General features: G+C 36.0%; 1 protein-coding gene across 4 annotated transcripts in view; it reads left to right on the top strand.

Moving 5' to 3' along the window:
• The window catches only part of KATNAL1 (katanin catalytic subunit A1 like 1), an 80542-nt gene that overhangs the window by 22493 nt on the left and 35437 nt on the right, over positions 1–22612 (top strand). For all 4 annotated transcript variants that reach the window (XM_047723059.1, XM_047723060.1, XM_047723062.1 and 1 more), the window contains exons 3-4: positions 532–692; positions 19202–19370. In XM_047723059.1, coding sequence (XP_047579015.1) covers positions 532–692; positions 19202–19370 — 330 coding nt within the window. The remainder of the gene's footprint in view (positions 1–531; positions 693–19201; positions 19371–22612) is intronic.

Genomic DNA, 22612 nt, shown 5'->3' with positions numbered 1-22612 from the left:
CCTAGTTGCTTGTTTTAAATTATATTAATGGTCATCACATTCATTAGTAGAAATAAGAGTTCCATTTTGAAAAACATACTTCGCCTGCAAAAAAGCATGTAATGTGTTTTTTCAATCCAGTTCCTACCCTCCTATCTATATTACTTTAAATAGTTCTTTGTTTTTTAAATATCTTGTAATGACTCATTTTGCATAGTTTGAGTGACATTGAGAAAATGTGCATTCTTTTTTTTTTTTTTTTCTTTTAAAGACAGTTATGAGAGATGGAAAGAGAGAGTGTGCTGGTCTGTGCAGGTGGGAGGGGCAGAAGGAGAGGGAGAATCTCAAGCAGACTCTGCACTGAACACAGCCTAACAATGGGGCTCAGGCTCATGACCCTGAGATCAGAACCTATGCCAAAACCAAGAGTGGGACACTCAACTGATGACACAACCCAGGCGCCCCAAGGAAACTAGCATTCTATAGCAATTTATTACTTGACATTCATATAAACTTTAAACAGTTTACAGCATAGAGGTTATTTTCTTTAAGGTTCGGCAGGAATTATTGGAAGAATACGAACAAGTTAAAAGTATTGTCAGCACTTTGGAAAGTTTTAAAATTGACAAGCCCCCAGATTTCCCTGTGTCTTGTCAAGATGAACCATTTAGAGATCCTGCTGTTTGGCCGCCCCCTGTACCTGCAGAACACAGGTAAATGGGACTTTATATTCTCTTTAGGTACTTTTATAGTTAATTTTGATATTCAGAGTGAAGAGAATGAAGCTTTATTTGAATGAAGTATGAAAAAATATTTGGGGGGGTATGCAAATTTAATACTTGCTTAGTTTTCACACTGATAGTTTGCAGAGTTTATTTTTGATACAGAAGTAAATCATTTGTCATGTATCTTTTAGAATTTTTACTACTATAAATCATAATAGAAATCTGCTGCTAGTCCTAAAATTTATCAGTTACGTGAGGTCTTTTAAATTTTCTGTCAGCATCAAAACATGGATGGCTTTTTTGCTTTAAAACTTTTTGCTTTAAAAGATTCTGACAACTTTAGATGAAATGATGGACAAATTGGATTCATCTGGTCGGGCCTACAGCCAGTTTCCAGAGTCCCAGTGTAGAAGGAACCTTTTCATTCCTTAAAAGTTAAAGGTCAGATTCCCTAATGTGGCATATCAGGCTCCAAGTTTATTTCCCTGTAGTGCAGCCTATGTGTCATCTACATTAAACCTGTCTCTCGTTTTTTCCTGTCTTTTTTGTTTTTGCACAGTGTATTCTTTGCTAAGAGGATTCCCATGATTCCCATCTGGGCTACTCATATTCATACCCCTTGTTCCATTCTCAGCTGAACTGTATTTTCTCTCTGCAGGCTTTCTCAGTTTGCTCAAACACAGAGCTTTGTGCATAGCAGTTACCACGTTGCATTTCTTTGTTCACAAAATTAGGAGCTTTGCTAGGGCAAGGGCCATGTTTTTATTTTCTCAAAACAAAAAAAATAACAAATAACAAATTTTATTGCTAACACAGTGTTTGGCACATAGTAGGCATTCAGTGAACATTGAATGAATAATGCCATTATTTTCACAGTGAGGAAACTGAGGCCTCACAGACCCTGACCTATAAGTTAGGGTAGGCCAGGATCTGACTTTAAGGCTTTCTGGCTTTCAGTCTCCTTGATTGTGAAGTGGTATTGTGGCCAGAGTGTTGCATCATAGAAAATAAATTTTTCTTTGGTCAGTAGCTGTGATCATGTGTTTAACTTGTTGATCTCTTGAAGTTTTTTAAAAGCATTTAAAGAACTGTGAGAAGTGGCTAATTTATTCCTTCAGGGTTTTTTCCATTGAGTTACAGATAATTTTATGATTCCCATTATACAAACACTGGATGATGATTCTAAGGTCTACAACAATACAGCCCTTTTCACAGATGTAACCACTTTCAGGTGTTTTGCATTAAGGTAATCATGATCTTCTTAAAAGGCAATGTTTCAGGAGTCAAAGGGTTGTTACCACGGAAGTTCCAGAGTAAATACCGAGGGAAAGAAATAATGCCATTTTGATTTATCGGAACTTGAAAATTTTGTGTGATAAAATACCTGTTTGTTTCTGAAAGTCATTAATTCAGAAATATACTTCTAGTTTACAGCTAAAAGCTTGCAATAACTTTATTTAGATATAGCTGACATATAACATGTGAATTAAGGTGTATAGTGTGTTGATTTGAGATATATATAGATTTATGGTAGTTTGATTACCATGGTAGTATTAGCTAACACTTCCATTATGTCATGTAATTATCTTTTTTTTTTCTGGTGGGAACAATTAAGATACAGTCTCTTACCACCTTTGAAAGTTAAAATACAGTATTGTTGTATAAAATCTCTGTGCTGTGTGTTAGATTTCCAGGACTTATTAATCTACTAATTGCAACTTTGTACTCTTAAACATCTTCCCAATTCTCCTCAGCCCCTGATATTTAATTCTGTTGTTACAATTTTGGTTTTTTTAGATTCTACATATAAGTGAGATATCCTATAAGTGATATCCTGTAGTATTTGTCTCTGTTTGACTTATCTCACTTAGCATAATGCCATCAAGGTCCATCCATGTTGTTGAAGATGGGAGGATTTCTTTCTTTCTCATGAGTGAATAATATTCCATTACATATACATAAATGTATGTTCATTCATCTGTTGATAGACACTATGTTGTGTTTTACCTCTTTATTCATCCATTTGTTGATAGATACTTAAATTGTTTTCATATTTTGGCTATTGTGCATAATGCTGCAGTGAACATGGGAGTGCATGTATCTCTTGCATATCATGTTTTCCTTTCCTTTGGATATACACCCAACAGTGGAATTGATGAATCATTTGATAGTTCTGTTTTTATTTTTTTTTGATAAGCCTCCATACTGTTTTCCATAGTGGCTGAACCAGTTTACATTCCCAGTAAGAGTGAAAAAGGGTTCTCTTTTTTCCACATTCTTGCCAACACTTTCTTCTTGTCTTCTTGATGATAGTCCAACAGGCGTGAGATGGTATCTCATAGTGGTTTTGATTTGCATTTTCTTTTTCCTTTCCTTTTTTTTTTTTTTTTTTCATTTCCTTGATGATTAGTAATGTTGAGAGTTTTTTTTCTGTACCTGTGGGCCATTTTAGATGTCTCCTTTGGAAAAATATCTATTTGGTTCCTCTGCCCATTTTTTTTTTTTTTTAAGATTTTATTTATTTATTTGACACACAGAGAGACATCACAAGCAGGCTGAGAGGCAGGCAGAGAGAGAGGGGGAAGCAGGCTCCCTGCTTTGCAGAGAGCCCGATTCGGGGCTCCATCCCAGGACCCTGAGACCATGACCTGAGCCGATGGCAGAGGCCCAACCCACTGAGCCACCCAGATGCCCCCTCTGCCCATTTTTTAATTGGATTTTGTTGTTGTTGTTGAGTTGTATGGGTTCTTTATATATTTTGTATATTAACTCCCTTATCTGATACATGTTTTGCAGATATTTTTTCCCATTCATAAGGTTGCCTTTTCATGTTTTGATTTGTTTCTTTTGCTGTGCAGAAACTTTTTATTTTGCTGTGGACTCATTTGATTTTTGCTTTTGTTGCTTGTGCTTTTGATATCATATCCAAAATATCATTGCCAAGACCAATGTCAAGGAGTTTCTTTCCATGTTTTTTCTTCTAAGAGTTTTATGATATCAAGTCTTATATTTAAGTCTTTTAAATTCAGTTTAAGTTCATTTTTATGAAATGGTGTAAGATAGGGGTTCAATTTTATTTTTCTGCTGTGGGTATCCAATTTTCTCAGCACGATTTGTTGAAGAGACCATTCTTTTCCCATCGAGTATTCTTGGCTCTCTTGTCAACTATTAGTTGACTATAAATACAAGGGATTATTTCTGCATTCTCTGTTCTCTTCCATTGGTGTCCATGTCTGTATTTATGCTAGTACTATCTTGTTTTAATTACTAACGCTTATAGTATAGTTTGAAATCAGGAAGTGTGATGCCTCTGGCTTTGTTCTTCTGATTGTTTTGGCTATTTGGGGTTTTGTGGATCCATACAAATTTTAGAGGTTTTTGTTGTTGTTGATTTCTGTGTAGAATGCCATTGGAATTTTGATAGGGATTGTTGTGTTGAATGTGTAGATGACATTTTACCAATATTAATCTTCTGATCCATGCACATGGGATATCTTTCCATTTGTGTTTCCTTTAATTTCTCTCATTAAAGTTTTGTAGTATTCAAAGTATTCTTTCACTTCTTTGGTTAGATGTATTCCTAAATATTTTATTGTTTTTGATGCTGTTGTGAATGGGATTTTTGTCTTTCTTTTTAGAGGTTTCCCTGTTAGTGTATAGAAACACAACTGACTTCTGTATGTTGATTTTATATCCTGCAACTTTTCTGAATTTGTTAATTAGTTCTAAGAGAATTTTGGTTGAGTCTCTGGGGCTTTTTATGTGTAAGATAATATCATCTGCAAATAATGACAACTTTTGCTTCTTCATTTCTGATTTGGATGCCTTTTATTTTTTTCTCTTGCCTAATTGTGCTAGCAGGAACTTCCAATACCATGTTGAGTAAGAATGATGAGTGTGGGCAGCCTTGTCTTATTCCTGATCTTAGAGCAGAAGCTTTCCGTTTTCACTTTTAAGTATGATGTTAGTTGTGAGCTTAATTGAGTGTGGCCTTTATTATGTTGAGGTATGTTCCTTCTATACTCAGTTTGTGGAGGGTTTTTTTTTTTTTTTGCACCTATTGAGATGTTGATATGATTTTTATTTTTCATTCTATTAATGTGTTGTATCACATTTATTGATTTCTGTGTGTTGAACTACCCTGATGTTCTAGACATAAATCCCATTTGGTCATGGTGTATAATCATTTGAATGTATTGTTGAATTCATATTCAGTGGGAATAGTTTGCTAATACTTTGTTAAGAATTTTCATATTCCTGGGGTATCTGGGTGGCTCAGTCAGGCTCCCTGCTCACTGGGGAGTCTGCTTCTCCCTATCCCTCTGCCCCTCATGCCTTCCCTCCCCTGTTCATCTGCTCTCTCTCAAATAAAGAAACAAAATCTTAATTTTTTTTTTTGTATTCCTTAGGGATATCAGTCTATAGTTTTCTTGGCTTTGGTATCAGGGTGATGCTGGCCTTGTAAAATGAGTTTAGAAGCGATTTTTTTTTTTTTAATTTTTTTGAAAGAATTTGGGAAGGATTTGTGTTAACTCTTCTTTAAATGTTTGGTAGAATTTGCCAGTGAGGTCATTTAGTCCTGGGAATAATTTACAATATAGGAAATATCTGTTCTGAATTGCTGGAGCATCATGATGTATTTCAAAAAGCAGTGGCCACAGATAGTAACTCTAATATTTGTGGCTCTAATTGAATAAAAAAGTGTGGCTGGCATTTGCCCATTGATGAACACTTACCTGAAAACTTCTCTTATTAGAGAAACATTAGCCCATTATTTCCTTTTATTTGTCCTCCCTTAGCTGTTTATAACACAGATCTTACTTATTTTTGTGCTTGTGTTTTTAATCCTTACTCTTAATGAAAACAACAGATGAATGGACCAGAATGTATTTCTCTGAACCTCCTTTCTCCATACTAAATTAATAAAAGTTTTCCCTGTATGTGGCCATTACATACTATCCATAGTATGTTTTTTTCCTATGGATCAGAATAAAAAGCAAATCCAAGACTGTATATTGTCTGGTGGGGGGGAGGACAAAGACGTGTATCATCATTCCGACGTGTATCATCAACAACCATGGAAAAACACCTAACAACTTCACAAGGTTCTACTACTGAAGGAATTCTGTGTAATACCTTGAGTATTCATGGGCTAATAAAATAAATAAATACTAAGATCGTAAGTTCAGTGTTGAAAGTTTTGGGAGGTTAGAGTTGTATGATATTTTTCTCCTTTTACAAGTTTGTGTCTTCTACAGGTCACATAAAACAAAACATAATGAAATTTTCACCTAGAGATAGTGATTAGTGGGTATATTCCTTAGATATTCTTAGTTCAATGGGAAGCCACTTAAGTCTATGAGATCCAAGTTTGAATTCTGTTCTTGCCACTTACTTGCTTCTGGACCTTGAACGAGTTATTAATCTCTCTAGATATTAGTTTTGTTATCTGTAAAATGATAATCTGTACCTCGTGGAATTAATTAGAAGAGTTTAATGTATAAGACTGTAACTGACATCTAATGAATAATTAAAATGAATGGTCAACTCTGGAATAAAGCACTACCATTTTTTTTTCAGATAAATAATAGGGGAATAACAGAATTAAAAAAGGATAATTTTCCTCCCTGCTCATTCTGCATAAATCATTTGTTTTCTGAAACATTTGTAATAACTCTGGCAGAGAAGATAATTGTTTTTTAATTGTCCAGGTCTTGTGAAGTTGGTAGTCTTTTCAGGGAACAACTAATTATCACTAATTATTGATCACTAATCCTATGTTTCATAAGCATTATCCTATTTAAACTTCCAGTGATCCCACGAAATAGCTACTATTATTGTTTGCCCATATTACTATTGCTAACTTACTATTATGAACCCCATTTGTACCTGACGAGATTGAAGCTTATAGAGTTTATTTTCCCAAAGTCATCTGAACAAGTGGCAGAACCAGGATTTGAACCCAAATCTTCTCAACTTATTATTATTTTTTTTAAGATTTTTAAAAAATTTATTAGACAGAGATCACAAGTAGGCAGACAGGCAGGCGGGGGGGGGGGGGGCGGGGAAGCAGGCTCCCTGCTGAGCAGAGAGTCTGATGTGGGGCTCTATCCCAGTACCCTGAGATCATGACCCGAGCCGAAGGCAGAGGCTCCAGTCCACTGAGCCACCCAGGCACCTCTCAACTTATTTATGTCCATTTTACTGCCTTACTTTCCTACACACATTCAGTGGTATCTGTGGGTTTTAATATATATCTATATATCCTAATACATATATAGATCTGTTATCTACTTGGTTAAATTTTTGTTAGAGATTGTAAGAGAGTAAAGAAGCTGCAAATAATGAAATAAGTATTGATATTTTAAATATAGTTAATTTTTTTTCTTTGGAACATCACACTGAAATTACAGTGTGAATCAGTAGGAAAATATAACGTTGTTTTGTATTAAGTTTCTGGGATGCGTCTGATGTATACAGCATTAGCTACTAACTTGGTAGCCCTGCTTCTGGGTCTGTCCTTTTCACTTAATGGACTTTTTTTTTTTTTTTTAAGATTTTTTATTTATTTGTTTGGCAGAGATCACAAATAGGCAGAGAGGTAGGCAGAGAGAGAGAGAAGGGGAAGCCGACTCGCTGCTGAGCAGAGAGCCTGATGTGGGGCTCAATCCCAGGGCCCTGGGATCATGACCTGAGCAGAAGGCAGAGGCTTTAAACCGCTGAGCCACTCAGGTGCCCCTACTTAATGGACTTTTAAAGCAAAACTTCTCTATCCCTGTTTCTGCACACCAAGGTAATCTGTAGACTGTGGTCTCCTGCAGTGGTTTGCCACATTGTTTCAAGTTATACCTTATATGTAATGCCTCTGCTGAGTTTAATCACCATCCTGTTTTAAATCACCAGCAGCTGCTTGGATAAATCAAAACAATCTTTGAAAATGAATTAGATTCATTGTCTTAAATGTGAGGAAATTGAGCTACAAATGGTTTATGATGGGAGATAGTGGCAATATTAGAATTAAACTCTAGAGAGATGAAGCTTCCAGATCATTCTTAGTGTCCTAAGTTAAAGGATACTTTGTATTAAATTACTTATGATATTTTCCATTAAGTTTATTAAGTGCTTTCCCTTTATTTATTTTTAAAATTTTATTTATTTGAGAGAGAGAGAATGAACAGTGGGGAGGGGCAGAGGGAAAGGAAGAAGCATACTCCCCACTGAGCAGGAAGCCCCATGTGGGACTTGATCCTGCAGTCATGACCTCAGCCGGGGCAGATGCTTAACTGACTGAGCTACCCAGGCACGCAGTTGAATTCTCTTTAAAAGAGACCATTTGAAAGAGGTCTCTCTTCATGAGACCTGAAGCAGTGGAACAGATTTCCTGCATTGAAGCAATATTTGAAATAGCATCTATTCAATAAAGCATTCTTTATTCAACTTAAAAAATAAATATGTTAGGTCTTTTTAAGTTACAGCTTTTGGGACAGATGGCAGTAAGAATAGGAGCCCTGAAATTAGTCATTTGGCTTATTCTGTATAGGTAAAATAGAACTCTAATAGGCCCTCCAATGTTCTTTTATCTGGAACCAAGGAAAATGGCATATTGTGTTTCTCTGTGTATAGAAATAGTAATATTTTTTTATCCAATTTGTGCTATTCTCTAGAATTTTAGCAAAGAGCAAATTCTTATTGACTTGGTATTACAGTTGTTGCTTTGTTTCTTTGGGTACCCAAATAAATTAAGTTACTGCTAGTATTTTAAGTCCCAGTTTGTAGTGGAAAAAGATCAAGTAAGGCCAGTGTCAAGTACCAATAGAGAGTAGGCTACCATCTCATTCTTACCGGCATTTCATCCAGGCTCTTGCTGTTATTTTCTTGGGGTTAAGAGGCAGGAGAGCAAGTTTTCTGTATGTGTTTTTGTTTTTAACAGTTCCACCACTAGTTGAGTAGTCCTTCACATTAAATTCCCTTCTCCTCGCCTCATTGTTCCCCCTATAAAATGTATATTATGATGAGATTGTTTTGTAAAATTGTTTTGAAGTCTTAGGAAGAAAAACACTGTATCATTGATATAGCCAACATATATTTTTATGAACATACATCATATGCAAGGCATGATCTTTGACCTTGTGGAAAATATGAATGTAATAGACACCCCCCACAGATCTTGGCCTCCAGAAACCAGTAAGAGAAAATAATGTAAGAGAAAATAATGCAGGCATCCTGGAAATCTTGAACTAGGATGCCGGCATCTATTATATGCCTAGTACTGTGTCATATATTATGCCAGTACTATGCTGGGGATATGGTGGGATTCAGAATAAGACACAGTCCTTGCCATCTTAGGCATATGGTCTTGAAAATGAATGTGAATGCCATTAGTGAGATAAAATGGATAGGATTTTGTGATTAATGAAATAAAGAGATTGAGGGAAAAATTGGAGCAGATGATTAAATTTTTAGATCAAGCTGTTTAATAGGAACTGGAAATGAGAACCAGAACTTGGGAGAGATTGGAGTTAGTGTTAGTTATTTAGGAATCATCAGCAAGTAAAGAATTTTAAGAAGGACATTTTAATGTCATTCTTTATATGGTGAAACAGGTTATTTGTCTAATATGATTGGCAGGTTGAGATTACACTCATTTTTAAAAAACGTTCTAGAGTCCTTTCTCTTCCAAAATTCTGTTTCTGGAGGATAGAGTGGGCTTTGTTTTTAGATTGTGGGTAGAATGCAGCTAGCAGTGTTGATTAACCACACTGACATTTATTGAGATCCTAATTATAAATCAGGTACTGTGCTAACAAATTCTTTACATGCTTTATTTCTTAATTCTCACAACTATCCTCTAAAATAGATACTGTAATTATCTGTTTTTTTTTTTTAGAAGAAATTGAGGTTTTTATTAAGCAACTTCATCGAATTTTGCATGTAGGTAAAGATAAGAATTTGAAAATTGTATTTAATTTGGCAACATGGAGCTCGTTAGTGACTGTGATGAATAGTTTTCATGGAATGGTGTTGGAATAGTGGAGTGGGTTCAGAGAATGGGAAGAGATGAATTGAAAACAATGAGTACATGTAACACTTCACTGAGTATTACTGACAAGGGGAGTAGAGAAAATGAGTGGTGGTTGCGGAAGACACAGAGTCAAGATTTGTTATTTTAGAGAGGAGAGGACTGGCAGGGTGATTGTAGGCTGGCGAGCATCTGGCAGGGAAGAGGGGAACTGTCGATGCCAGGGATGGAGGGGAAGACATCAAGGGCAATGTGCTGGAATGGACAGGGAAGAGACGGTCTAGTGTACAAGAGCATCTGATTCAAAGTAACTGGAGGGAAGGCCCCTAGTTACACAGCGTGTGGGTGTAGAGAAGTGGCTAGATACAGAGGGGAGCATTTGGAAGTTCTCTTCTGGTTATTTCAGTGAGGGGGAAAAAGCAAGCAAGATCATTTGAGAGTAAGGACAGAGGGAGCAGATGTTTTCCAGGGTCGAAATCCTAAGAGTGGGAAGTCCTTTCATTATTTTGTTTCTTTTGTGTAAGTTTCTCTAGGGAGCATTTGTCTTATGTTGTAGAACTCAGTCACTCATCTGAAATCTTTATTTTGGAATTCTAGACATTTATTACAATAAGTGCCTAAAAACTTGGTATTTCTATCATTTTTTTTATGTTACAGAACAGACAACTGAAAGATAGAAATTTTAATTCACTAGAGATAAACTAAGGAATGGGAACAAGATAGTGGTAAGTCAGAATGAAATCCTAACACATTACTTTTAAATTTTGGGGAAAAGTCTTTGCCTTGCTGCACTTGAGCTACTGTCAGCCCCCCTCTTTGCTCCTTTGGCAAACTGCTGTCATGTGTACTGTACCTGTATCACCTTTCACAGCTGTGCTTTCTGGAATAACTAGAAATCTTGGATCTCCATCATTGCTGTATTAGAACTGAATTCTTAAAGATCACTTCCTAATTTAGTAATAGAATGCCTGTTCTCAAGACTTACTGTATTTAACTTTTGTAACCTTTGGTAATGGTTACCATCTTTCTACCTTGGAACTTTCTTCTTAGGGCTTTTGTGACATTACATTATTTCTTTTTCCTTCCTCTTTTTCGATTGTTGCCTCTTCTCCTTCTCTTAAATGCTGATTTCTTGCTCTCTAGTCCCTATCCCTCTGCTCTGTCTTCAGTTCAACTCAACATACCCAGCACCCACTGTATACTAGGCCCTATGGATGCAAAAAGTAGGGGGAAGATTCCTGCCCTCCAGGAGCTCAGATTCTAGGAAGGCTGTTTCCTTTGCCGGGAGCTTGGTAATTAGCCAGACTTTGAGGGTTCATCCTAAATTTGGCACTTAGTGTCTGTGAGGACAAGCCATTCAGTCTTTCTCTCAGCAGAAATTAAAAAAAAAAAAAAAGATAACTCCCAATAATTTCTGATAATAGAACTATTAGTTATAGGATATAAAATGAATGCTTAAGATGGTTTTTAAAAGCATGAAGAATTTGAAACAAAAAAAGCACAAGTCTTAAGTAGTATAAATGAAAATAAATCCACAGTTAGAGAAGTCATCACAAAACTGTTCAACACCAAAGACAAAAACACAATCAGGAAAACAATGGGAGACAAAAAACCAGTAACCTATATACAGTCAGATGGATGATATAAGCCAGAAGACAATAATACTATTACTAGGGTCATCTTCAAAACAGGGGCTATCTCATTTGTTTTGTGTCTGTGTGTTTTCAGAATAAGAATAATCTTAGAACTCGAAGGAAGCCTGGATGGTTCAGTTGGTTAAGCATCCGCTTTTGGCTCAGGTCATGATCCTCTGTAAATTGGGGATCAATACTGCAGTTACCTCATGGGTTTATTTTGAGAACTGTATGATTGAATACAAGTAAAGTGTAAAGAACAGCCAGGCACATAGTATGTGCTCAAAAAATATCTGTAGTTTTCATTGCCCATTCCCCTAGCCCTTACCCCATCCCCACTAGGTATTTAGATGACTGATGTCCTCACCTTATTTAGGTCTTTGTTCACATGTCACCTAAAAAATCTTACCTGACCACCTTATTTATAATATTCATCCCCCTAGGGGGATGGGCAAAATGGGGAAAGGGGAGTTGGAGGTATAGGCTTCCATTTATAGAGTGAGTAAGTCATAAGGATGAAGTGTAATAAAGCATAAGGAATAGAATCGGTGGTGTCATAATGGCTCTGACAGATGGAAGCTACACCTGTGAGCACAGCATTATGTATAGAGATGTTGAATCACAGTGTTGTACTGGCTAAGCATCTTTCAACTCCAGGAAGATTTAGAACCAAGAATATAATGTCTAAGAGAATCAAAGCTGCAATAATAATATTTTCCTGTTAAGGAATATGTGCATATTTGTTGTGGCTAGTGAGGATGATGAGCATGCAATTCCAATTTAGAACATATTATGGAATAATGGAGATCTGTGATTTTGTTGTTGTTGTTGTTACCTAATTTATGTTAAGTATTTTTGGGAAATGTTAGAAGTTTAGGCTTATCTTACTTTTTTTTTTTTTAATTTTATTTATTTGACAGAGAGAGAGATTACAAGTAGGCAGAGAGACAGGCAGAGAGAGGGGGAAGCAGGCTCCCCGCCAAGCAGAGAGCCCCATGTGGGGCTCGATCCCAGGACCTTGAGACCATGACCTGAGCCGAAAGCAGAGGCTTAACCCACTGAGCCGCCCAGGCGCCCCAAGGCTTATCTTACTTTTAAGGCCAATTTACTAGGTTTATAAAAGTACTTATATGTAAATTAATATGCTTTATTGAGTAAGACAGTTGAGGAACTAAGAAGGAAATAAAATATATTACATTTATAAATGTAGGTAAAAATTTTGGTGGCATTTAATTAACCAGGTATGAATGGTATTAAACATTATGCAAAAGCACCTTAAAAATGGCTTCTAAAATCTGCCACTTTTGTGCATAGGAAAAGTTTTATAAGCTGTATTTAAAAGTTTTAAGAAATAACTGAATTTTTGCATTTTTTAACTTTAACAAGTTGAACTATTTAAAAATCAAAGTAAGCTTCTAAAGAGTACAGAAATTTCCCCTGTACAGAAAGTACAAAACAACTCATATCAGCATGACCTATAGCATTCAATGTATTTCTGGATGTGATTGATTTGTTTGTTAGATAATGAGGGAAGATTTAATGTGGACTTCATACTGGGTAGCATACAGTCTTGCATTCATTAAGATTTCAGGTATTTATTGAAAAAAAAATCAGTATTTTGAACAGACTTCTGGATATATCATAATAAAATATTTGTTTTTAGTCTGATCACAAAAAACTAAAATTTCTAAAGTTCTTTTTTGGAACTAGAACTTATCATTAAAGGTTAGCTTCTGTGAAGACTCTTGATTTATGGAGAAGATGTCCTATTCAGTAGGGGAAGGTGAGTCCTGTCACTAAATGCTTCTGGGTTAATTAATATTAATGGGGGGGGTCCTGACCCCTCCTACCTCATACCATATAGAAAAATTAATTTGAAATAGAGCATTACCTAAAATGTAAAAGGTAGTAAGGATATGTTTCCAGAAGAAAACATGGAAGGATATTATCATGATCTGGGGGTAGCAAAAATTTATTGAACTGGACACTAAGGTGTTAAATACAAAAGATTGATAAATCAGAATTCTAAAACTATGAACTTCTCTTCATGAGGGGACACACCATTAAGAGAGTGAAAAGGCAAGCCATATACTAGGAGAAGATATTTGCAATGCATATATCTGACAAAGGACTTGTATCTAGAATATATAAAGAATGACAGTCAATAAGAAAAGTCAGACAACTGATTGAAAAAAAAGAAGTGGACTAGGGACTGGAAAGTTACTCTGCAAAAGACCATGTTTATGTGGCCAATAAGTATTGTTGAGAAGGTGCCCAATATCCATAGTCATTCAGGAAAGACAAAGTACAGGCACAATGAGATACCATTACATCCCATCCCCATCAGAATGGCTAGGATGGAGCAACTGGTACTCCCATATACTGTGGATGCGAGTGTGGAACGGCATCACCACTTTGGAAAACTGTGTGGCTATATTTACTAAAGCTAATCTTACATATACCCTGTGATCCAGCAGGTCTGTTCCTGAGTACATAACTCCAAAGAAATGAATGCTTATGTTTACCATGAACATAATCCCCATATTCATAGAAGCTTTAATAATACCTTCAAATGGAAAACAACTAAATGCTCATCAACGGTAGAATAGATAAGTTGTCATTATATTTAAACAATAGACTACTGCCTGTCATTGAAGAAAGATAAACTCATGCTACATGCAGGAACATGGATAAATTTCATAGGTAATGTTGAAAGAAAGAAACCAAGCGCAAAGTATGTACTGTAGGATTCCATTTTTTTCTGAAACTGAAATAGGCAAACCTAATATATGATAATGTCAGAATAATGTTGACCTTACTGGCTGATACTGGCTAAGAGGAACCATGAAAAAGCTTTCAGGGATATTGGGAAATGTTCTATGTCTTTATCTACAGGTGGTTATATGGTATTAAAACTTATTGAGTTGTGTAATATATGTACATTTTACCGAATATATGTTGTTATATCAGTGAAAACTAGATTTACAAATTTTATGAAGTATTGTCATCCACCTACAGAGGAAGAACATGAGGCTTATAGATGTTAAGTGACAGGCTTATATGATCAGTAATTGGTGGACCTGGGAGTAAAAAAGCATCCAGGTTTTTGGATTTTAAGTCTAATGCTGACTTCAGATCACCATGCTGTCCTATGTGAAGGTAGGAATAGTGTTTGCAGTGTTTTTATGTCAATATAACATCCAGCACAGTTCCTATACTTATTAGGTAAATAATAACTTTTCTGATTTGAAAAAATAGCAGTCATGTATTTGATGAGAGTGGACATTAAAATTCTTTTTTTTTTTTTAAAGATTTTATTTTTATTTATTTGACAGAGAGAGATCACAAGTAGATGGAGAGGCAGGCAGAGAGAGAGAGAGAGGGAAGCAGGCTCCCTGCTGAGCAGAGAGCCCGATGCGGGCCTCGATCCCAGGACCCTGAGATCATGACCTGAGCCGAAGGCAGCGGCTTAACCCACTGAGCCACCCAGGTGCCCGGACATTAAAATTCTTAATCATTAATGTTTAACTTCAAATCCTCGGTCCTCTCATTTCTATTTAAGCTTTGTTTTTTGCCTCCTGATTTCTTAACAAATAACTTTTCTTAGACTCAGAAGTCTCATATATTTACTCCAAGTTCTTGTAGCAAAAGTATTATTATGAACTAATTGGAACTTATGTTTTTTATCTTTTTATTAGACAGGGAAAGACATGTTTCTCTGTTTATTTAATCCTGGATTTATAGGTTATAGATTAATATAATAGCAAAATAAGATTTTTTTTCTCTCTTTTCCAGAAGTTAACTTCAAGCAATCTGCCTTATGTTCTTAGACATATCTAGGACCTGTTCTAAATTAATTATATAGAATTCTAACAATGTATGAACAAAAAATGAGAATCATCATTAAACAGAATGCTAGAAGAAATAGAGCTCAATAGATAGGAATCTTAAGAAGGAGCCTATATAACAATTGGAGAAAATTGTTTTAGTGTCTTAGACCCTGTTTCTTAATATGGTGTGGAATGAAGGGCCTCTTTGAAAGAGGTCTTTTTCCCTTTGATTTCTGGAACCACAGAAGAGTGGTGCTATAATAGTTCTCTCTCTGTTGCCTGATGTTTTATGGAGATTTGCCAGGCAGTAATCTAGAAGGTCAACTAAGGATGGGAACTCTGAGCCCATGTCACTAGAACATGTGTATTTCTGGAACATGCCCAAAACTTTGTAGAATTCTGTAATTCCACTTTTTTTTTTTTTTAAAGATTTTTATTTATTTGTTTGACAGAGAGAGACACAGGGAGAGAGGGAACACAAGCAGAGGGGGTGAGAGAGGGAGAAGCAGGTTTCCCCCAGAGCAGGGAGCCCCATGCGGGGCTGGATCCCAGGGGCCTGGGATCATGACCTGAGCTGAAGGCAGACGCTTAAGGATTGAGCCACCCAGGCGCCCATGTAATTTCACTTTTTAGGTGCTTAGATCTTTTACTTAGTGTTGTTGTAGTATATCACATTTAAAGTTTTATTAACTGCCAAGTAGATTATGTGAATAATTAAAATTTATGTAAGGTATAAGGAATCACAGTAGCTTCTATGTACCTACCAAAGCGTGTAAGATAAAGAACTGTACTCTTAATCTCTGAAGACCCTTTATGAGCTTTTCTGCATCCTATTCTACTCCCCTTTCAGAGTAAGACACTGTGCTGAACTTGGGATTTATTATTTCCTTGCCTCTCTTTACGTTTAGTACATATATTTGTGTCCCCAAATGGTATCCTATGTTGCTTACTGTCTGTGTCCTTTGAGCTTACTTTTTCGCTCAACACTCAGGTCCAGAGATTCATCTGTTGTTGTTACATGGAGCTATAAGTCATGTTCGCATGTATATTGTATCCATTATGGGAATATATAATAATTTATGTATCTGTTCTGATACTGGACATTGGGTTATTTTCAGGTACTGGCTATTACAAGCAGTGCTGATAAGAATATTTACATATAATAGTGATAGTTAATATGGTTTAGAAAGGGGAAATACTGGATTTTGGAGGAAATTAGGGTAGAAAAAGGCCTGTTTCTTCCCATTCCTAGAGGGAAATAGAGACCTGGGCACAGTGTAGATCACCCAGTGTTTGATCTGTGGATCTACCAGCTGTTTTCTACATTTGGAATACTGGGAGCTATTACAGTGTTGTCTTCTCTTTGACCTTCAGGGCAGAGGTTGATGAGGCTGTGTAACGTTACTGACGTCTCTCTTTCAAAAGAGGCCAGTAAAAGAAGCCATGAGACTTATATTTTTACCCAGCCTGGAAGCTGTCACTGAGTCCTTAAATGGAAGCATGACATTGTGCAGTGACGCGCTAATGGGGGAAGTACAGAGCAGAATCAAAGATGTCCTTTGGGAAGTTGACAGAGTCTGTTACATATACAATGTCAACCTGCAGCGAGATGGAACTGAAGACTCACAAAGCAGGCACACTTTCGTGAGATGTGCGACTTGCCGCTAGGCACACCTGGCTTCTGGAGCAATGCAGACCATTTATGAGCCTGTCAGAATGTTGAGTGGCAGGACAAGGGCAACAGCAGCAAGCACTTGGAATGCTTCCAGTGCAAGAGCTTTGAAATAATTCTTCTCCCAGCACCGCTTTCCTGAGCCGGATGCATGTGCAAAATGGACTACAGTGGGACTCCAAGCAACTGTTAGAAAGCAGGCCGGGGTGGGGAAAGCACAAGCTGATGCGGCCGAAGAAGCATTTCGGGATTCTCCACCCTTCTGCCCTAAGCAGTGAGGCCTAGCGGGGCAAGCCCAGCAGCTCACGAGCTGTCTGGCATGCAGCTGGAAGGGACGGGCTGGCTGTGTGGCTAGAAAGCAGGCCCACAGACAATGACAGAGTATTTGAATAGCAGGCGCAGCTGCTAACAGAAGGGTAAACTTGACGTGCGTTCTGCGTGCTGGAGATTGTTGCTCTCATTTTATTGTCTTTGGACCTTACCGGTGGGTCTGATTCAGGAAAGTCATGTATGCCTGCACAAATATATAAAAATAAAGTTCTGCTCTACTACTTTCCACACCTTCATCAAAATGGAGCAGAAGTTCAGTTGAAAAATAGTGGTTGTAGTGAAGTAGTAGGAACAGAGCATGTAACATTTTTGTTTTTGTTTTTTTAAATCCGTCTCCTCACATTTTTATTTTATTGGCAGATGTTTAAGAGATTAATCATGCACTAGAATTAATACCATGGTAATATCTTTATATTTGAAAATGCCTTGTAGCCATTGTACTATACACTCTTCTCCAGTCCCTTTTCTGTGATTTCTTTCACAAGATTGCTTATTCATCTTGGTCTTCTCCCAGGGCCTAGCAAACTAGTGGCCATATACCTCCTGATAGGTGGTCAGTAAATGCTTAGCTGGATGAACTCCGATGTTGGCATGTAATAACCTAGTAGACATCCAGTTTTCACCAGCTTCCCTTACCCTTAGCCGTTTCATGTAGTGGTCTAATTCCAACAGCCTGAAGATGCTTTACTAGACCCGCAGTATGTCAGTGGTCTTTCACCTGAGTTTGCATCCTTCCTGGCTTTTCATCTTCTTTTCCTGTTTTGCTGGATTCCGAGTTACATACAGGTGTCACTTCTGCTATCAGGAAGAGAGACTCCATGATGAGTTAGATGAATTAAAAGCATGGAGTTGGAAAGGGATAATAGTAGGTATGGCATATGGGTAAAAAAAAGGGACTATGTGTATGGGATCTGAAGGGCTACAGATATAAAGGCAGAACGGTAGAGAGAGCAAAAATAGGAAAACAGAGGCAGAGACAGTCCAAGGAAGAACAAAGATCAGGCACAGAACATATAGTGTTCCCCGCCCCCCGCCAAATACCCAAAGCGAGACCTGAAGTAGTGTGCTCAGAAATCTCAGAATTTTGCTGTTAACATATTTCATATTACATGAAATAAAATGTACCACTTTGTGTGCATTGTTACATTTATGTATTGTAACTTTTAAAAAATTGAGTTATATTTGGCATACAACATTATATTAGTTTCAGGCATACAGCATGATGATTCAGGGTTTTTATATATTGTGAAAACCACCACAAATCTAGTTAATATCCTTCACTATACATAGTCCTCAAAGTTCTTAAATCACATGCACATGCACATATGTAATTTGAATGATCCTGTGATTTTTTATTTTTGACACCGTCAAAACATTAAGAACATTTTCACACATAAATTCATTTGTATATAGCAAGATTTCATTGTTTAGCCCTACCGCTTACAATTTGATGACTGAAATGTTGGATTTTCCAATACAGAAGCAGAGGAAATCATTTTGATTGTAAATAAATTAGTAAACTATGCAAATAGATGTATTTTGAATTCTTGTCCTTTCAGCTTTTAATGATTTTGTAAAAACTGAAGTGTAATTGACATTTAATATTATTTTTAAAAGCTTTTTTTTTTTAAGTTAGTTTTGGCCTAGGACAGTAATGAATAAGTAATTTGGCTTTCCATTATACTATTATTAGATGGAAATAGTCTGTTGCCCTCTATTGGTGATTAGTAGTTATTTTTGACAAAGTAATTGCTGTTATACATATTTATATGTGTTTAAAAATTGTGTGGACTGGTATATTTTACAGAAGAGTGTTTTTTTTTTTTTTTTTTTGTTTTGTTTTGTTTTGTTTGTAAAAACACTTCTAAAAACTGACCTAATAGTTGTAGCCATGAATTGGCAAAAGGGGAACAACTGACATTTGGGGCTTCTTGATTTAATAGCTCTATTGACTAAAGTATTTGAAATACTTTTGCCTCTGATTAATTTTCATTTTAATTTTTTCTTGTCAGAGCTCCACCTCAGATAAGGCGTCCCAATCGAGAAGTAAGACCTCTGAGGAAAGAAATGCCGGGAGTAGGAGCCCGGGGACCTGTAGGCCGAGCACATCCTATATCCAAGGGTGAAAAACCCTCTACAAGTAGAGACAAGGATTGTAGAGCAAGAGGAAGAGATGATAAGGCAAGACTTTCTTTGTTAACTCATTCCCTTGAAGCCCATGACTTTTGGTGCATATTATAATTTTTTTTGGCTTTTCGGAGTATCCCAGTTTTGACATGGAAGATATTTAAAAATCTACCTGCCTCAAAAACCTAAGCAGTCTTTGCATTTTGAAGGCCATTCTGCAATGCTGATAACCTCAGAAGTATATTTAGAAAAACAAATGCACAGATCTTTAGTAAAATGGATCTTGGAAAGAAATATTCAAAATAAAGTTTTAAAACTTAAAATATATTTTAACAAGTATTCTAAATTAAAATGAGCAATAAATGAAAAATATTGTAGGGGAAATTCTTCCAAGGATGTAGATTTTTTTCTCTTAATGAGAGAATTTTCCTTGGTTGGGGTTCACTGTGTACATTTACTTTATTTGGAAAATTAATAGGTGAATGAACATAGTACTAGGTGGAAATTCTGTCCTGCCCTTAAAATGGACTTTATTAGATAATCTTACAGAGGAGGGAGCCAGCCGGGATGACCAGCCTTAATTTTAGTGAAAAGACAAAATTAGATGTTTAATGATAGCATTTCCCATTTTCATTGTGACCATCATATATGAATGATGATAATTATTGAATTGCCACCAAGAAGTTTTAAATTTTCCTAGCCAGAGGTTCAGGATATGTCCTCATGTTGATGCCATGACGTTTATAATGAAAATATAACAACACTAATAGCAAGTTGTTATCCAAAATTAGACACTATGTTTGACTATTTTTACCCTGTATAATTCCAGTCATTAGATCAGGACTCTGCATAGACCACCTTCCTAGGCCTTGTGCATATTTAATCTGTGGTAGAATAAAAGTGGTGTTTTTTGAGTATTTCTATTCATGAGCTAGATTCAAAGGTAGATTCTACTTGTTTTGATAGATTCTACTTTTTTTTTTTGTAATTTGCCAGAGCTATTATACCATAAAACAGTGAGTGATTCCATCTCTGATACTTGTTGGGATTCATGAGGGGGCACTAATGAATGAATGAATGATTCCTGCTGGTGAAATTGAACTGGTTTTCTACCATTATCAAAACCCACCGAATAGATGCTTAAAAATCTCTATCTTATGTGTCATCTTTGTTTCTTCCCTTGTTCTTCATTTTTGTCAGCTGACCTTGGTTTGCATTTTAAAGCATAAAGTAGGGGCTGAAGTTCAGCCCTTATTCTGCTAGTAGCTTTTAGGTGAATTTTAGAACAGGGTGGGGAACTTTTAGTCTTTACCTTAATTTAACATAACACAATAGAATAATCTTGGTCATGGTTTATTGGATGCTTCCCTGCTAAGCACCATTCGGAGTGATTAGATGGTAATCTGGGAACAGTCCCATGAAGTAGGTAGTCATCTTATAAATGAAGAAACTGAGGTAGAGAGCTGAAGTACCTGGCCCAAGGTCAGAGAGTAAGGGATGGAGCTTGGAATGGAATTTGAATTTGTGCACAGATCTTTTCTCTCTTTATTTTAGGGTTTTTTTCATATTATGTAGTTATCCCTGCCAAACTAGATTAAAAATATGGATTGGATTAGAAAGGAGTCCTAGAACAATTAACTAAATGTTGAGTGATTCGTAAGCAAAGAACAAAGCAACGAGGCAGCATTTGTTGAATGTCACATTTTTCTGGAGATTGCAAATTGTCTCTTAAAAAGTTCCAAGTAATTTTCTAACTTTTATTTCGTAGACATCTAAGTACTGAGAATGTCACTGGAAAGTAAGTCCTTTATTTGAGAAGAAAAAAAAAAAAACAAGTCTGCAGTTGTTTGAAGATAAAAGATGTTTTCTGAGTCACTCTGGACACAAAAGGGACTACAATTTAGAAAAACAAACTCATGCAAAGTTTATTAGATTTTGAAAAGTGTACTTGGTTCACTTATTATTGTTGTAAGCACTCAAATGCCCATTAGAATACTAGTGTCCTTAAAATTCAGTGAAGGCTGTGATAGGGTTTGAGGGGGTTTAGGTAAAACTGCTAGATATCCATGGCCTTTGAATAATAATTTGAAAATGAGAACCTTGTATTGGCAGGCTCCTCAGAGATATTGTAGTCCCCGTTGTGTTTTAAAAATTAGTTTTGTGTATTGCAACCAGCTTAAAAAAAAAAAAGAACAGACTAGAAAATTCAGAATGTTCTAGTGATAGTAAGGACACTGTTATTTTGAGAAAAAAAATACTGAGTTATATGAATATATATAAAAAACTTAATCATCATTATATTAGTATATAGTAGCTCATCTCAAGTGAATTTATTATTTTGTGTCATGGTCAAATGTGTGAAAGTTCCTGCTGTATTCAAACCGCTTAACTTTATAGGTGTAAAAAAATATATATATATATAAGGACAGCAGAAATCACTGAGTTAAGTCTAGGGATGTCTGATGTGAAGAGATGTTGTAAACTGGATTGAGAACTGTTGATAAGTGATTATACAAATGAACAGTGACTTCAGAAAAATTTTTCTTTTTCTTATGAAGAAATGGATACTGTCTTATGGGGTCTATTTGATGAACAATGATCATCTAATTAGCAGTGTATTGTTAAATGTTCAATAACTAGTTTTCTGAAAAAAAGTATGTGTATATACACATTCACACATTTATTATAAATCTGATATAAAGGATGTGTAGCACATAATTTACAAATAATTAAATATATAGTATTCTTTACTGTAAATTCTGTAGAGTGAATGGACTCTTACAGGATGCCTTTGCTGACTTTTGCTGAGCTCTTTTTATCTGTAGCTAACCTATGGTTGCAGTTAACAAATGAATAAAAATGTAGTTCTGACATGAATGTTGGTTGGTATTTTTTTTTTCCTGTTAATGAGTAAGATGAAAGTAAAACAGTAGAAATGCATGTTGGTAGTTCACTCATTCACAGACTATTTGGACAACTTTGATGAAGCAGTTAATAGTTTTCAAATAATGGAAAAATATTTCATTAATTTTTATGCTGTTTACAATGTAACAGCTGTAGAAATGGCATACTTTTAAGTTTCATTTGCATTATTAATGTTTTCCCCATTATTTTCTTAAGTCTAGACCATTAGTAAAATAATAAATCAAGCCCTGATTTGTAGTATCAGCTGATTTCTGTGATACAAATATTTCTGTGACCCATTTCAAACTATCAACGTGATGTTGCGGAGCTCAGAGTTGAGATGAGCTTGGATATCCCTGTGATTGTGGGCCAGTGTTTTTGTTTTGTTTTTT

Source organism: Lutra lutra, chromosome 3 (assembly GCF_902655055.1).
Source record: "Lutra lutra chromosome 3, mLutLut1.2, whole genome shotgun sequence".
Taxonomy (NCBI): Eukaryota; Metazoa; Chordata; class Mammalia; order Carnivora; family Mustelidae; genus Lutra; species Lutra lutra.
This window is presented reverse-complemented; position numbering and strand designations above follow the sequence as displayed.